This window comes from Lates calcarifer, linkage group LG19 (assembly GCF_001640805.2).
Source record: "Lates calcarifer isolate ASB-BC8 linkage group LG19, TLL_Latcal_v3, whole genome shotgun sequence".
In the NCBI taxonomy this organism is placed as follows: domain Eukaryota; kingdom Metazoa; phylum Chordata; class Actinopteri; family Centropomidae; genus Lates; species Lates calcarifer.
The window spans coordinates 23,329,997-23,348,449 of NC_066851.1; the positions used below are offsets into that span (position 1 = coordinate 23,329,997).

At 40.3% G+C, this 18,453-nt stretch overlaps 2 protein-coding genes across 2 annotated transcripts in view; both read right to left on the reverse strand.

The window, feature by feature from the left end:
- The window catches only part of syt16 (synaptotagmin XVI), a 34,212-nt gene that overhangs the window by 13,556 nt on the left and 2,203 nt on the right, over positions 1 to 18,453 (reverse strand). The window contains 1 exon segment of the mRNA XM_018703197.2: positions 3,766 to 3,939. Within this exon segment, the coding sequence (XP_018558713.1) occupies positions 3,766 to 3,939 (174 nt within the window).
- Positions 8,161 to 10,408, reverse strand: LOC108901644 (zinc-binding protein A33-like). The gene is made up of 2 exons (XM_018703198.2): positions 10,222 to 10,408; positions 8,161 to 10,112 (listed from the first exon to the last, which is right to left on the reverse strand). The coding sequence occupies exon 2, from the start codon at positions 10,095 to 10,097 to the stop codon at positions 8,697 to 8,699; it is 1,401 nt and encodes a 466-aa protein (XP_018558714.1). The 5' UTR covers positions 10,098 to 10,112; positions 10,222 to 10,408; the 3' UTR covers positions 8,161 to 8,696.

An 18,453-nucleotide genomic window follows, 5' to 3' on the forward strand; every position in this document is an offset into this window, starting at 1 on the left:
CACAAACACACTTACACAGAAATACATACCTACATGTACACATACACACAAATAGACAGGGGTAGAAGACAGTAGAAGACTGTAGAGTATATTTTAGTCACTCTATGTGCATAAAAGATAAACAACTATTTGCAAACCACTGACCACCCCAGGTCTTTTGATTATGGAAAAAAAAATACAGAGAAACTGCACTGAAAAGTTTCTCTGCCTACAAGTCTCGTCCCTCCTTTCTGTCTCTGTTTATCTGCCAAAAATCTTACAAACATCAAGTATGAATTACACCCTTATCTGCTCATCTTTTCTCACAGACTATTAATTTTCATTACATAAATTGTATTTTGGATGCTTAAATAAGGGAAAAAAGTTGTTGTTGCCCTGAACACTGCTGGCAACACTGCTCTACATCAGCCTTTTAATCTACTAAGTCCCTTAAAATCAACAGTAAGACACAAGCAGCCATCCAGCTGAGGTGAGGAAGAGTCATTCTGCCACTAAACTGATGACTACACAGGCAGTGAGCGCTCAATACTACACACCAACACAACCTGTTCAGCTGAGCCATGGGTTCAGTTTGCAAGGACATACATTTGTTTGTTATTAACAAGATACCTTCACTCATAACCCCATCTACTGCGCTGAAAAGAATAATGTGTGTACAGAGTGACTCACTGAAAATGTCAAATTGTGATAGGGCACAAAGGCACAAAGTAAACTTTAGTAAAAACAAAATGGAGTCCCACACTGAAGGTTTGTTTCAATTCAATACGCTATATACTGGCTTTGTCATATCTTATCTTTGTATAAATGAAAGGTTACCCAGGCTGACAGCTTCCCAGTTAAAACTACATTTTCTCATATAGTTTGACTGTATTTGTGGCAGTAAAAGCCCCTACCTCGTCTTGTGAAGCTCCAGAGGATTTTGAGTTGTGAATGTTATTGAGAGACTCCAAACAGGATGTGATGTTTGTTCAGGAAACCAACTGGAAATACCAGAGACTCCACCTGCGGCAGGTGAGGAACCAACCAACCAGTCGAGTGTTTGCTCAGTGTTTGACTCACAGTCTCCACCTGGATTCAAACATCCTGCTGGTGGAAATGTAACATTTTCTGTTTACCTCAGCTGAAAAATATACAATCTGAGCTTGATTTCAGTGAGAGGAAAAAAAACTACCATCACAAAGTTTAAACTTTGATCTTTGAGTTACACTGACTCACAGGTGCTCAGCCAGAATTAAATCAGTATCCAGGATTTACCCTCTTCAGCCCACATGGAGGAAGCTCTCACTACAACAGTGTCATATTATGAGAGTATTTTATAAGCTTGTCTGCAAATCTTTCTTTTACAGAGCTAAAGGTTGATACTTGATGAGAGTCTAACACCTGTCCAGCAAATATGAAGCTACAGCCAGTAACTGATGGTTAACTGATAGGAAACAGGAGGAAACAAAGGCATCTTTATATAAGTTTTTGCTACATAGCCAATGTTAGCTCAGCTGTTTAATTACCATCATTCTTTTACTTGCTCAGAGCTGTTTCCAGTGCTGGAGAACATGTTAATTCTTATTTTGTTTCTATTTCTGTAACTCCTTTTCTTCTACTGAAGATAGCATGTGAACCAGCTAGTAATACATCTTTACAATCATCAGTTCAACATGAGAGGATGAAGGAGTAGGACATTCTTATCTTTTAGTTTGGAAATGCAATGATGGCTGAAGCTCTTTGTGCATTAACAGCTGTTAATGCTACCGTTGGCTATGTAGCAATAGCAAAAACGTATGTATATAGTATACCTTTAAAGCTCACTAATTAATAAAATAATACTAATTAATACTAATATCTTGTGTGTTTAAATGTACGAATTATAATTTCCATTTTATTGGGTATACAGTCCATCCAAACGATCAGAATTTTGTTTAAATATGGCTAAATTCACTGACTGTCTGTAAAACCACAAAAAGCTCTTGTGTCGAGTTCAACTTTAATAATCGTTGGCACATAAATTCATGTTGTTAACAGTAAAAAACTGACCCAACAGTGATCACATCTAAGGGTGAGGTAGTCCAAAATGGAGGAACGGGTCATTCTAGCTAATGCCATTTCATTTCTGTCAGCTGTTAAACTTGCTGTAACTGTGTGTTCTTCTTGTGTTGCATATTAATCCTTGTGGCTCAGACTCTTATTCAAATAGAGCTGTACATCAGGATTGGTCCACTTTGCTGTGGGATTTCCCCTCCAGTGATTGGACCGTCGTTTCCAGGTTGTTTCCAATCTGGCCGTTTTGCATCCTCTCGTCATCTGCCTGGTCCACCGACTCAGAGCCTGATAACGTGCCGGTGCAAACAGAGATTGATTGATTTAGAGATTGATTTTGAACTTTACAACCAGTAGCATCCTGGGAAATGATTAGGTAATTACAGACCCATAAAATATATGTAAAAAGATGAAAGCAGGGTTGTTTTAGAGGATGGAGCCTCACAGAAATGCAGGCATGGTCCTTTAACTTAACATTTAGCTAACCTTTAGAAACCTTTGCTCTGGGTGTTTGCATTGTTTGCCAAGTGGGAGGAAAGGAAGAGTTTTACTGGATGACGAAAGGAGAGAACAAAAGTGACAAACTGAGCGTCCTGTTCTTTCTGCTTCTCTCTGAATGTGCTCCTTTTTGCTGAATTTTTCTTCAAGGTTTTATAGTTAATATTTTTATTGTGAGCTGCTGCAAGGCTTTGTGGCAGTATGTGGCTGACTCACTCAACTCTTTCTCTGTCATACATACAAACTCGCCCACAGAAACCTACTGTACAAATACAAACTCACCCACGTTCTCTCTCTCTCTGTTGCTGAAGAGTTTAATTGGAGTCATAATGCATACAGGACACACACACACTCTTCTTCAGGTTATATAATAGATTAACCTTGACTAGAAGGCAACACGACTCACTGGTATATCTCATATTTAGTTTTGGGAAATAGTTTTACTGTCTTCCTTTATGAGCATGTTTTAATTACGGGGCTGAAGTCAGGACATGGTTAGCCTAGCATAGCAACAGGGGGAGACAGGCAGCCTGGCTCCAACATCTCTACAGCTGACTTACTGACATCATTCATCTTGCTTGTTAAACCTGTGTATAAGCAGAAATGTGATTGCTAGGGGAGTTTTATCCTGGGAGTACTGGGAGCAAACGGACTGTGAGAAGCCCAGAGAACTGAGTGAACTCCACCTGCTGAGGAAGAGCATGTGATATGAGAGAAAGAACAGCTACTAAATGAACCTTGAGGTGAATCTATTTTAGGTACTGAGTGAACTCTGAAGCTCGACTTTAAAGCAAACATGTAAAGCACTTTAAAAAAAGAAGCAAATTTGAACATCTACAACTCAATGTCAACTGGGCAAATTCCATCTGCTGATGAAGATCATGCAATATGACCAAAAACTCCGGAACAGCCTCTGAATGAAGTAACACACAGTGAAGTTACCAAGTTTGGTACAATTGTGCCTGTTAGCAGACCAAAACCAAAACCTGAGCTCACAAACTAATCTGTACTCAACAACACTAAGGATCATAGGAAACAAGAAACCAACAGTGGTCTCCAATGTCAGAGTCACAAACTTGACTCCTCCCTGACCTCTGACCCTCAGCCATTTGCTGTGCTATAACAAGATCACACTACTTTCACTTGTTTCCTGACCACAGCCATAATTCATTGGGTCACTAGAAGTCCTGCTGCGGTTTTTCGTGTGAGGAGAGTTTCTACATGTTGGTCACTCACCGAGCCCCTGGCGGACTCCCTGTCGTCCTTTCTTCCGGCGGCCATGTTGCTCGAGACAGGGCAGCCCGCCGACACGTGAGAAACACAGCTTCTTGTTGATGAAGAGGAAGAGGACGGCCAACGCCACGATGAAGACGCCCACTGCCGACAGGAAGCCAATGGCCTCTGGGGTGACTGGTAAGAGGAGGGAGAGGGAGAGGGGACACACAATGACACACTGATCAGACCACACAAACAGACAGCCTGGATACATGCACGCACACACACACACACGCACACACAGTACGCATGGTTTATGTGATACACACAGACAGAACGAGTGACACTTTAGTATGTGAGTTACCCTCAGTGCCTTGCTCAAGAGCAGAGTCAGTGTAAAAACAGCTGCTAGAAATAAGACAATTCCCCAGTCAGTTTCTGGGCTGAACCAGCAGCTCAGGAGCACTTGGTTTATCAGAACCATTTCCTTCCTGTCGTCACACATTGTTAACGAAGATATTAGTCTATTTTTTTCCCATATCGTGACATTTTGCGGAGTTGGGTTAGGGTTAGGGTTAGGGTTCTGAAATATGTGAATTTGCAGCGCCCTCAAGTGACCCTTCTAAAAGCCCCGCCTCCTTAGCTACAGTTGCTATGTACAGTTTATACTGGTAACCGTGACAACAGCAATGAGTCATTAAGTGTCCCGTGAGCTGTTTTAGAACAAGTACACCTGATAGTTACACTCACAATATTATGCTATGCTAACACTGAGGCTAATGCTAAACTCAATACAACTCAGCATCCTCCTTTCCAGGAGAAAATTACTATGATTCCAGAATATGAAAAAGAGCTTCACTGTGAAATCCAAAGAAATGGGACTGGCATCTAAAATCAGTTTCAGCATGATTACATTGGCTGTCTTTTGTTGTTTCTTATTGTTGGTGAGTGAGTTCACAGTACAATTGTAAGATTTTGCAAATATTAACAGTGAACAATGGAAAAGAAGAGTAAAATATACGAGAGAAAGACAGAGTGAGAAACTACACAGAGAAAGAAGGGATGGGAAGACAGAGTTTAGACAGATACTGTAAATAACATGATAGAGAGGAGAGGAAGAAACCAGACCAAAACAGAAAGACAGGAGTGAGGAAAGTTGAAGTGAGGAAACAGACGAGTAAAAACCAGAGAGAGGGGAAAGAAACACACTGAGTAGAGACATGAGACAAATGAGGAGCTATAAGTCGATACATGGCGTACTACTCTGCTCTCAATGAGGTGTCTGAGGCTCCTTCAATACACATGAATAGAAATGCATAACGGGAGGGTCGCCGTCTCCCGTTTCCACGGTAACATTTCAGAGAGCAGAGAAGTGAATCAATGGGAGCAAACGGAGATGAGTACACATCCTGCTGTGAGCCGATGCCAAAGAAAGAACTCAACAGCGTGGGTGTGTGTGTGTGTGTGTGTGGGAGGGTGTAATACTATCATGTTTTATTTATTTCATACACCACCTTTTGTTTTGTCACACTGATGTCTCTTTCTCTCCCTCTCTGTCATTTTTAGGAATCTAACCTCCCACACTTTGCAGATGTACCGTATTAAAAAACATCCTCTCACATCACCAAGCAACAGTGTATGTGCGTGTGTCTGTGTTTGTGTTTGTATGTGTCGGCAAAATAATAAGGAACAGCAGCAGCTGCTTCCTGTAGCGATGATGATCATTTTTTAATATGCAACATCTGTAATATCTTAATCATTATTATACTATTCCTATTTAGAGCGATGAAAATGTTTATTTAACGCTTCAGAAGGTTCATATAAACTACTAACAGCTTTAAGATTCTGATTGAATGATTCAGATATCATTACAGATATTTGCTGTTAATCTGGTGTTTGCCTTTTGTTGATTACTAGTTGATCAATTCAAATGTGGTACATAATATCTCAGTCATGCAATTAGAAAGTCACAACTTAAAAAAGGCAGAGAAAGTTATTTGTAAGGTTTACTGATTCTGATTCTACCAATTTTCTATTTACACTTCACCTGATTGTCCCTCTAATTATTCTTGTATCAGAGTATAAAAATAAAGCAAATATTTTGAGATAAAAATATAATAATTATCAACAAATTCGGGCCACCACAAACAGTAATGTGCCATAAATAATGAGGCATTTCTGATTCTTCAGGGTAAAAAAAATCTATACTTTGTCGCACCATGACATTGAATTACATTTTAGAAACTCTAGAATCTCCACTAGAACTTAAAATAAAGTTCTGCTGGCTTGTTTTGCTTCACAACATCATTTTGTCAGAATAGTTTGGATGGAGTGGAGTCTGGATGTAGTGTGACTCTGAACATCAGCATCAAAATGCCATTTGAAAACTCAAAAATAACCTATAACTACATTATGATGATGATAATTTTTCTTTATAAATCACACACTGCTGCAGTTCTCCTACTGACGGTTTCTCTGTGGGCAGACGATAAACCCACTTTCTGTAATTCAGCTGCTGTTCACTCCCACAGAGAGAGAGATGTCTGGAAGTGTTAACATATGACAGATGCAGCACGGGAACACTTCTGCACTGGTTATAACCCTGTCCAAGTGTCACTTTAAAAAAACATCACCACCACCTACTCTTTCCTCACCTACACACTTATGACGACAGTGACAGAGAAAAGACTCCTACTGGAACTTGCAAAAACAGACTTGGTAGAGCCGATTATTAATTTTGTTGATGTTAATTTTTGATCAGTTTTTACCCAAACTACCTGCCTGATGGATGGTAGTTTGGGTCAAACAGTTTGGTCCACACTGAAATATCCTGACAGCTACTGGTACAGATGTTCATGGTCACCAGAGGATACATTGGATATGGAATTTTGTTAATCCAACGATTTTTCATGTAGTGACACCAATTTGTTCATTCTTGTGAACATGGGAACTTTATCATGCATGCAACAGACAGACACTTGCTATATGTCCCTGTAATTCTATTTGCTGAGCAGCTAAGCTAGCTAGCTCTGACTGTGGTGATTGTATGTCTGACCCGTACATTCATATTTGTCAGACAATTAATGGCTGTACAGAAACAGAAGCAAACCTTCTGTCCAGAGTTTTCCCACACAACTCACCACAGCACAAAACCAGATATTCTTTCTCTATCCAGATACGCTAACACGACAAAATTAGCATGTTACACTGACACATTAAATGTCAATCCTGGACAAAAAAATTACACCTGGCTAAAATAATTGATACTAAGATCTGTCTGAATTAACATTAGAAGAGGCTGTGAATCCAACTTAAATTGATTTATAGAAATAAATCCCTTGGTGAGATAAACACAGCGCGACAGTAAATGTTTGGATGGTGTGTTTGAGTGCAGCAGTAAAGTGGAGTTTCCCTCTCAGCTGCTCTGACAGTCAGACACTGAGCTCAGTGTTGGAGACTCAGAGCCTCCTACTGTCTGCATCCAGATGGACAGGAAGAAACCCTGGGTCAAAGTCTAGCCTCACACCTGCTGCGCACGCACACACACACACACACACACACGCACGCACGCACGCACGCACACACAAAACATGGACACACTTGCAAAAATGCAGAGATTCACATCTAACCCACTCAATAACCTCAAATTTTACTATGAAAACAACTAATGTTTATCTTCATTATGAATTAATCTGTTGCTCAATTAATTGCTTAGTCTGTAAATCTGTAAAATGTCAAAAACACACACACACACATATATATATATATATATATATATATATATATATATATATATATATATAGTGAAAAATTTAAAAAATCACAAGTTCGCAGAGCCCAAGGTGAAGATGTTTTGTTGGTCATTGAGTCTAAGTGCTGCCGGTATATCACACAGTCCAGTTTTGATGAGAAAACAGAAACTATCATATTGTTTTATATATGTTTACTAATAACAGAGCAGGATAGAGCTGCCAACGACAGACCAACAGTCTTAAATGGTGATTTTCCCACTGTAGCCTGTAACCACATAACTAAATGTAGTTACCTAATGATGTGCTCCCTGACTTTGTAAGTAATGCTAGGTTTGAAGATGAATCTGACCGTGTACTCTTCAGTGAAAAGCAACAAACGGTTTCCTGGTTTGTCTCAGGAATCAGATGAGCGTTGGAGCTTGAAATGCTGACTGATAATGCGCAGCAGAACTTTGCAGCAGCTCTGGTGAAGTTTCATTTAGCTTTTATTGTCGTCATTAGCCGAGTGATTCACCTACTTTTTCTAACCCTCACTGTAAATCTTTGAATGATATTTTCAATATGAACAAGAACAACACGATTTGATGATTTCTTATTTGTGAAAATACATTGTGTTTATTTATAATTATAACTTATCTATCATATTTTAAAACACTTATATGTTTAGGTAAACAATTTCCTCAAGATAAAATACTTCAAATGTAAAAGTTTCTTCCTGTGATATCCTTCTAAATAAAAGCTCCACACTTGATATTTTTCAGAGCTCATCATCAGTGACAGCTGTAATTCTGTTTGACAGCTTTCCCTCACATTTCATTTCTACAGTCAAGACGTCAGTAATTTATGAAACTGCTGCATAAAAATCAAACATGAAAATAAAACACTTTAAATTAGAACACAAAGATAGTTAGCTTGAGATAAAATAACCAATTATTCACCAAATCACTCTTAAAGCTACAAGACTTCAAGGCATTATCTCAAAGCACAAAAACGTCAGTAAATCTAACTATAAATGGAGGAATCTCTGTCTGTCCGTCCTTTGATTTCCTTGACAATCTCTCATCTGTATTGCTGAGGACCCAATGAAGTGCACTGATGACTGTGAAGTGTTGTGGATGAGCGGTTCTCAGGAAACCTTCATCTTATCATCTGGAGGTTAAATTGGCTGACTTTTCCCCTTAAGAAATCGGATCATCCTCTTTATCTCTGACTGATCTGTTCCACAGTCACAGAGACCTTCACTGGTAAGATCTTCACTGGAGGTTCATCCCAAGTGTCAAAGTATGGAAACATCTTCTCAGTGAAAGTGTGTGTGAAGGTGTGTATGTGTGTGTTAGTATCAGGATCAGAGAACGACAACTTTCCTCTGTTCCAGTCCAGATTCACTCTGATCCTCTGGAGCTTCTTCTTAACTGAGAGAACAGTGGATGAAGCTGATGGTGAGAGTTCAAAGTAGTTACCTTTATACAGCCATATTCTCCATAATCCAGACTGTATGAATCCCTTCCTCTGGACAGACTCTGCTAACACACCCAGTTCCCAGTATGTACTGTCTCCAACCTCGACATCCCAGCTGTGAGTCCCTGAGTTAAAACCCTCAGAGCCCAGGACAGAGCGGTAATAATCAAATCTCTCTGGATTGTCAGGAAGCTGCTGTTCCTCTCCTAGTCTCACACTGGTCAGATCTTCAGACAGGATCAGTTCTGGATGAGCAGTGTTTGGGTCCAGAACCACAGGACTGTAGGAGACCATGTCCTTCATCTTGTTCCAGATGTTGAAGGTCAGGTTGCCCAGGTGTTTGGCCTGGTCTATCAGAGCTCCTGAGAGCAGCTGGTGATCCTCCAGCAGGGGGCGCTGCTGGACTCTTTCCACTGCAGCCTTGTAGTTGTTGAGGAATGAGACGTCTTCAGCTCTCAGCTCGTCCTCTGTGGCTCTGACTGTGTGTGAAAGAGCTGCTATCTCTCTGCTCAGAGCCTCCATCTTCTCCTTCATCATCTGACTCTTCTGCTCCTCTTCCTCCCTCAGTGCAGCCATCCTGGCCTCCTCTTCCTCTTCTAGAAACTGGTGAAGCTTCTTAAACTGCTCCTTAATCTGCCTCTCTGTGTGTCGGGCCTGGACCTTAATGTGTTCTGCTGTTTGATCAAACTTCACTTTAACTTCTTCTAAACTCTTTAACTTCTCCTTTAAGGGCTCCAGAGTTTCCTGAAGTTCCTTCTTGTGTTGTTGTGCAGCTTCATCGATGGGACTGAAGCTGTGGTTTTTGTGTGTTACTGAATGTAGACAGACGACACACACTGGCTGCTGATGGTCCAGACAGAAGAGTTTGAGTTTCTCAGAGTGCAGACTGCAGAGATCCTCTGAAGATCTCTGATCTCTCTCCTGTAAGAAGGACTCACACAGGTTCTTTAACACCAGGTTACAGGGTGGATCTTCTCTTGAAGATCTTCTCTTACAAACTGGACACTCTTGTGTTTGTTTCTCTCTCCACCATCTCTTCAGACAGTCTTTACAGAAGCTGTGGCTACATGACAGAACAACAGGATCTCTAAAGACCTCCTGACAGACCGGACAGCAGAGATCCTCCTCTGATCTGGAAGCCATTTAGTCTGAGTGAAGCTGAAAACACAGCAGACAGAAAGTACAGTCAGTCATGGCTCCCCTCCCTCCTCTACTAACTTCACTGAGATTCACTTTCACTTTGAGTGGTGGTTTTAGTCAAACTCACCTTCAGTGTGTGGAGAGTCAGCAGGTTGAAGCAGCAGTGTTGTAGTTTTCCTCTTTTCTCTCCTGTAGCTGGACTCACTCAGAGGAAGCTGTTAGTTTGGTCTGAAGGTGAATCTGATCAAATGTTTTTCACTCTGTGTGTCTCTCTTTAGTGACGAGGAACAAACTGTTTCCTGGTTTGTCTCAGGTGAGTTGTGTGAGGGGTGGAGCTTTGTCAGTGCTCCTCTGTTAAATGCTGTTGCTTCACTTGTGACACAGGATGAGTTTCATTTCAAAGGTTTGAATTATTGCTGGAAATGCAGACTGATAATTTGCAGCAGAAAGCTGCTACAGCTCTGTTGAAGTTTCAGTTAACTTATGTTGACGTCATCAGCCGAAGGGTTCACAGACTTTTTCCAAACTACACTGTGAATGTTTGAATTATGTTTCCAATCTGAACAAGAACAACATGATGATTTGATGAGTGTTAGTGGTCAAAATATGTTGTGTTTATTCATCTTCATCAGATCTTATCATATTTTAAGACACATTTTTATAGAAATGTAGATAATTTCAAAGGGTTTACTTACGTTTTCTTGCCATGTATGTGTGGACTCTACTATACTCTAAAATACTTAAAATGTAGAAAATACTTCCTGTGACATCCTTCTAAATAAAAGCTCCATTGTGCCACTGTTATGTAATGTAATGCTCATATTAAAAAATAATTACCAACTATTTTGATAGCTGAAATATTGTTTGTTACTTTTGGAAATAGAAGTAAACACATCTCTCTTTACAGAATCACGAACAAACAAGACCAGTGAAAACCTGCAGTTACTGCAGTGTGTCTCTACTCTTCAGCCTCTCTCTGAGGAACTGAATGTGTATAACGACTGTGTTTACACAAAAAGACCCTGTGCCTAGTAGCATAGTGTTTCAGACAGAGCTTTGGAGTGTTAATGAAAGATGAAGGTAAAACATGTATCAGCTGTGAATACTTGTCTTCCACAGAGGATGATCCTCATGTTTTTGGTCATTATCTGACCTTACCATAATATTCACAGATGAGGTTGAGGATGATGTGATTCAAGTTTCAGTCCATTAATTAACAGGGACAAAGAGTGTTTTGGATTTGTTGGGAAATTCCACAAAGTATTAAACAAATAATTCAAAATTTTACAGAAACTTTTTTAGTTTTAGTTTTACCAGTTTCTAAAATATGATCATATTTACATCAGAGTCGATTAGATTATATAAATCTATCTCTGTGGAAGGTGAATTGCTTTATTGCACCAGCAGGGAGTCAGCTAGAGATAAAAATAGGACAAATGGAGAGTATTGATGAAACACTCAAATGTTCTGAATGTAAAATATAATGAATTAATGTACAAACAAGGATTAGTCAGGCGATGTGACCCAGAAGTCAATGAGAGGCATCAGATCAGGCTAATGAGATGGAGAGATCGAACCAACGGCGATAAAAATTTCACAATCACTAATCTGTGACAGACACGGGTTGTGAAACCTTGTTTGTGTGTGTGTGTGAATAAATCCTTATCCCCTGATTACTATGCAGCTGCTGACTTTTCCAACCCAGCTTTGAAGTGAGGAGCTCCAGAGGAGAGAGAAGAGAGCACTTTGATGTGAGCGTTAGATTAGGATGAAAAAGATGACGACGACACAGCAGTGGCGGCGGCGGCGAAGGCCACACTGTTACCACTCATTAACGCGAGATACGAGAGATCCTGAGGAGGACGAACACGCTGCTTTGTAGTTTTTCCTTTCTTCTTTTTTAGCGGTGAATAAAAAGGAGCGCCTGCTGTCTCTCTCAGTTCGTTGTAAGGTCATTCATTAACGTGGGTAATTACTTTCAGGACTCTGTGTGTGTGTTCTGGCCCTTTTCCTACAGATTATTACTATAACACTGCTGAATATGGTGTTCTCAGTCTTAGTGAAATGAACTCAGAAGCCTGGTGGATCTGGGAGGATTATTCCTCCATAGTAATAAGCCTGAATGTGAGTGTGACCATGTGCATGCTATATTTGAAACCTGTTTTTTTCCTCTCTGTTTTGGCCTTCTATCCTCATTGAACCAGGCGTTTTTCACTCCCACAGAAAAATCTGAAAAGGCTGGTCTAATGTACTGTGGGTGTGAAAAACAGAGCTTCTCCAAAACAATGACGCACGCCCGTTAAGACAGGGTCAGATCATCAAGAAACAAACTTCTTTTTGTTTTCAGCTTCTGCTATAATTGCTCATTTTTAAATATCATCTGTGCAAATGTCACAATACAGGCGTTGTTACGGATCTGCAACCAATTACAGCCAAGATAAGAAAAGTGCAGTAGGATAAGAAAACCCCAATAGTGTAGTTTTCTAAAACAGTCTCAGAAATTATTTGATACATCAATCACTGAATTGCCAGAAAATTTATCAACAACTATTTTCATAATAATTATTTTTTGACTGTTACAAATTTGAAATCTGAAGAAATAATCTTGGGTATAGAGACATTATGATGGGCATTTTCTATCATTTGCTATATTTGTGTTTTAGCCAGCGTTAGCATTAAGAGCTGATTACTAACCACAGGTGTAAGTCATTGTTGCGTTTACAAGGCAAAAGGTTAGAAAACATCCTCGGGGCAACATTACTGCTTCATCCTCTAATGTTGGACAGATGGCAGACTGAACGGTACGGTGACTCACTATCGCAAAGCGGTATTACCAGAAGGGTAATAGCATCCTAATTTCAGTAGAGGAATATATGTAATAGAAGATAACATAAGATAAAAAGTCAACAAAGTTATTACAATACATCCCGAGGGAGACATGAATGTATGAACAATTTTATGAGAATCCATCAAATAGTTGTCAAGATCTTTCAACCAATTCCCAACAAAAATTCCAACCTCCTGAGAATCAACAACTAAAAACATTTGTATTTTTGAATGAGTCCAACTTGACTTTGAAGCAAACTGGACAAACAGTCAATGACAGTATTAAATTAGTTGATCCTGGTGACTGTGTCGGCCCTGAAAAGACTGATCAGACCTGCTGATCTCCATTAAAAACCACCCAGGACTCCAGAGCTGACATGTGACATTCACTGACTCCAGACTGTTATTGTTGTTGTTGGGATGGGAGGTCAAATCAACCCAGAAACATCAGCACATCATGTTTTCAGTCTGACTCAAACCCACTGACTTCAAGGCAAACGTGCACACACACACACACACACACACACCTGAAAATCATAGTTTCCCTGGAAACAGCCCAGAGGCTCCATTAAGGTATAATGAGTATGCCTTTTCCCACCCACATGTAAGAAGGTCTCATGTTACCATGGCGCTGTCTGTCTGTTCGTCCTGATTGGCCAGGAGGATGAGAGCATCTCAGGGTTGAGATGGAGAGATGATGAATAAGAAGAGAAAAACAACAACTCAGAAGTGGTTTTTCTTAGAGAAGACGTCCAAACAAGTCATCAAAACACTCAAACATCCATACACACTGCACAGATAGAAGCTAATTCATGCAACCCTAAAAATGACCCTGCTAGAAATTATCTTCAGATACGACTAAAACGTTTTCCTAATTATGCAGTGGTGGAATCACTGGCTGAACGAAGTTTAGAAGCAACACTGTCTTTTGTTTTGTTTATTTTTAAAAAAAATTAATTAATGAAATGCTACATTTATTAATGTTAGCAGAGTTCGGGAAGGTGGGGGACCAGGTTTGCATCCAGAGTCCCGTGTGTAGTTTAACACCCTGGCTAAACTTGCAATGTGAAACTTTTGTCTCCCCCTCCTGGCAGCGAGAGCAGCTACACAAATACTGTCAACACCCGATTTCTTTTTTAGACTTTAATCCTTCCTCTGAATGACAAGCTTCTTTTTTTATCTGGAGCATCTGAAACTTTTGCTTCCCTGCTGGTTTTTCTGCCACACTCGTAGTTACATTTTTTTTTTCCCTCCAATTTGAGGACTAATTACAACATCAGTTTTTTACCCTATGACAGGCTGGTACTGAAGTTAAAGCTGACATAAAGTGAACTCAACATCACACTGCATCAACTTTCAGGCTTTGGTTCACAAATGATGACTGTCACATGAGGGGACAATTAAGTGGGTGGGAGGAGGACTATTAAATTCATAAGTCATAACAACCACACCACCATCTATCCAGTAATTTAGAAATATTGATCAGAGACTGAGGGAGCAGAGTATATACCCATATTTACAATACTGATGGTGAGGTGCCACCTAATGGTGAAAGGCTGCATTACAGCTGCGCAACATAAGAGCAAAAGACATACAAGACTCCAGACTCCAAAAACAGGGCAGGTGAGGAATTTGGAACCAGTACAATCCAATATAGATCCTACACCTATGAAAAACTAATTCCAGCATTGTCGTCTCTGAAACAAATCCCACGCCTGTTTCAAAGTAGCTCTGGCAGTACATTACTGTGAAACAAAATGACCATAAAGACATGCAAACTGACCACAAGCAACACCACAAAGCTACAAAGAGATGCCAAACAACCACAACCAACAAGTCACCTGTAGTTGTTTGGTGTCTTTCAGTTTAGGTGTCTTGCCCCCATAATTATCTCTTTCTTGAGTGCATTGCCATTATTCTCAGATATCTCGCTCTCTTCTCATCTCACCAACAACAAATACAGTAAAGTATAAGCAGAGCATATAGTTGAGATGCAAAACTTTCCACCCAGCTCCAACGCAACATGTTTAAAAAGCACAACTCACAAGGTAACACAGGCTTTAGAGTCTCAGTATCACCACCCATCCATACCATTAACATCAAGTGTTTTCTAGTTTTCAGGAAAAGAGAATAAAAAAAAAGCTCACATCGATCGCCTTTTGACACATTTTCTGTTGATCCATGCTGAGTTTCATTGGTTCCTCCTTTGCTGGCCATGTCTTCACCTCCTTCTTCTCTACTCTTTCCTCCTCTCCTCTTCCTCACTCCCTTCTCTTTTACTGACTTCTACTCAAATTCCCACTCAGGCAGAGAACAAACTTGACAGTTCTTCTAAACTCTCTCCATCCCTCTGTTCTTGTCGTCCTTCCAGTGAAACCTGATTACTCAGTCTGAGCTATTCTGCGTCCTGACCGTGTGAGCCGTCAATCAGCAGGGCTTTCCTGCCTCCCACTGGGCGAGGCGGACGTTCCTTCCTGAACACCACCAAGACACAACAACATGGAGGAAGGTGGTGAAAGTGACCCGTCATGCACTTAAGTGTAGGAGAATAAAGGCCTGAACTGTTAAAATGCAATTTCCCAAACCCTGGGGATATTTACAGGAACAAGAGCCTGAGGACAGGAAGTGTAGTTTTGATCATTTGTAGCTCAAAAAAAGTTGAAGTGTTCGACTTGGATAAATTTGAGCTGGACTCATTGTTGGCTTTGGAAACAGCAGCAACAAAATAATCTTAACTCAAAGCACACTAGCAGCAAACAGCAGCTAGACAGACCTAGAGACTTACTTGTGTACATAGTGGAGCATTCAGCAACTCAAGAGCCAGGTGTTTTTGACAAAAAACAGAGTTAAAAGAGAGTGAATATCGGACTTACATTCATCACGTGGGTTCAAATGATGACTCAAATGAGAGATCATTTTGCTCCCTACCTGCTGGATGTAAAAATAAGTGTCTGTTCATCTATCAAGGTTACCATTTCAGCTAAAAAGACACAATGTCTTGTGCAAATCAGTTATTGGAGGTTTACCCATATAGTACATGTGCTGGAAAACCAAAGCTATGACCTACGAGAGGCAAAAAGGCTCCATAGAGCTGCAGTATATATGAATATTTTCTGTAGAGCAGCAGACACACAGTTAGAGACTAACTGGAGGTCATAGTGGAGTATTCAGCAGCTAAAGAGCCAAATATTTCCCTCAGGAGTTGGTGGAGACCTACAACAGAGCTAAAAGAGAGGGAGCATTGCACTTAAATTCATCAGGTGACTCCAACTGAGTCAGCTGGATGTGTCACTGGGCCACTGTTTGATAAATAAATAATATAAAAAAAATTATAAAGCGATGATACATCAGGCGTTCTATTTCCCCCGAGTGGACAGTTTTATCCTCACTCACCATAAGCTTAACCCAACTATACTGAACTTCTGAGAGATCACTGCGTGACTCCAATCTCCCTGTAGAGCAAACTGAAATGACTAACTGACGGAGATGAGTCTGGTTTCCCGTCAGGCAGTGTGGAAGGCAGCACAGCTCCATCAATAGGCCCCAGAGCTCAAATAAACAGGAACAAACATGGATTTCAAGGCGGTTTCAATTTCCTGATACAGCTAATTATACACACACACACACACACACACACACACACACACACACACACACACACACACACACACAGCAGCATTAAATATTACTCAAGTCCTTTCTCAGCCTGTCAGCCAGCAGTCTGAGCCCACAGCGGGGAGAGGAGAGCTATGAATTAGACATCGGACCAGTCTGTCACTAGGCCACAATAACCAGAAACAACAACACACTGCTTCCTACTGTTTAATGGAGCACGCTGAGGAGCTCTTTGAGGCTGTTTTACATCTTGTCACACCCAGAGACTGAAGCAGGTTAAAAGGTTATGTCCACATGTGGTATAAACTACTGTAGGGCAACCCAGTATTTACATCCACCAATGAGTTCTCACGTGTTTGAGAGTGGTTACTTGTCTATGCTGAGAGGACCATTGTCTCATAATCTGTCTATAGCTGGACTCAGATGGATGGATAGATTCAACAATTAATAAATGAAATAAATAATTCATTTATCAATTTAAGCTTTTGCTAAAAAGTCAAAGAGCTTCCTAACAACTGTCTCCCAGTAACAAATATGACATAGATTTTTTTTTGAGGGAACTGAATTGAGTGCTTTTTAAGACTTTTCAAGACCTGCAGATAGCCTGCTTAAGAACACAAAGCTTGTGAGTGAGTCAACGAGTTTGTCCATCAAACAGTTTGAGTCCAGAATAAGATATTTTTTTGTGTATTAATGGATGAAGATGATATATGCAGATTTTGGTAATTCCCTGACTAAAATTTCCTCTTACAATTATGACTATGACTAGTGGTGTTTCATCTTAATCATCCGATGTCTGAGGACAGCTGATTGAGGTTAAGTTATATAATAAATCCTGAAACATTTGTAATTAACTCATCAATTCTTGTATAAAATACACAGATTTTGCCTCTCAGACTGTTTAAGCTTCTAGTTTTGTTTTTTTTAGCACATTTTTGTTCAGTTGTACATTTTCCAGCAGCAGCGAAATGCTCTGATAAACCCACTGTACACTACCTGGTCAGCAGCAAACAGCAGACAGACACAGGCAGAGACCAGCTGGTGATGAACGTGGAGCACCTAGCAACTGAAAAGCCAGATATTTATCTCAGGAGTTGATAAAGACCCTGGCATTACTCCCATCCTCCACCTGCCCGCACACCTGCCCCTCATTACACAATTAGTGCCTCAGCCGATACACCTGCTCTCTCTCTCAGATAAGCAATGAGCCTTCCTGCTGTAACATGACCTACCTGCCTGCGTCTGCCTCTTACACTTTTTTGTCTTTGCTGATTGTCTACCTGTTGTTGGACGTTACTCTGCCTTCTGGTGAAGTAAACCTCATCTTAATCCTACCTGCGTTGTCTATTTGCTTTTGAGCTCACACGTTGACAAGAGAAATGTTTACAGTGCACACACACACACACACAGGCATTTGGCAACAGCAACCGTGTTGATCAAGTTGCAAGTAAATCACTCTGGAACATTGCTATTTTTTCAGTGCCTGTACAGAACTATTGTGAAATGGTGTGGTGCAGATTCCAAACAAAGCCATTATGAGTAATCAATACATCAGCACAAGCGAATAATGCAATATTTCATGATTTAGATGAGTAAATTCAATATGTACTAACTGAATGTCTATGAGGTGAAAATGAATGGCGGCCATTTTTAAGGATCATTCTTCAAAATATCAGCAGTCAATCAAGGAACAGTTTTCATATTGGAATCGGTCCAGTATTAATCAAGAAGAGTGTACCCAGACACCACAATCAGCTGCTGCAGTGTAATCTAATGGGTATTTGTCCACGTCAAAGTGCATTCACTACAGTGCTTGTTCTTGCCACTGACAGGCTCAGATTGTTATTGTAAGTGTCTGACAGTATTATGGACAGGATTTCTACAGAGACAGACCTTTTTTATTAAAGAGTAAAATCAT

Excerpts from the sequence above, each read along its gene's own strand:
- LOC108901644 (XM_018703198.2), bottom strand. The coding sequence starts at position 10,097 with ATGGCTTCCAGATCAGAGGAGGATCTCTGCTGTCCGGTCTGTCAGGAG.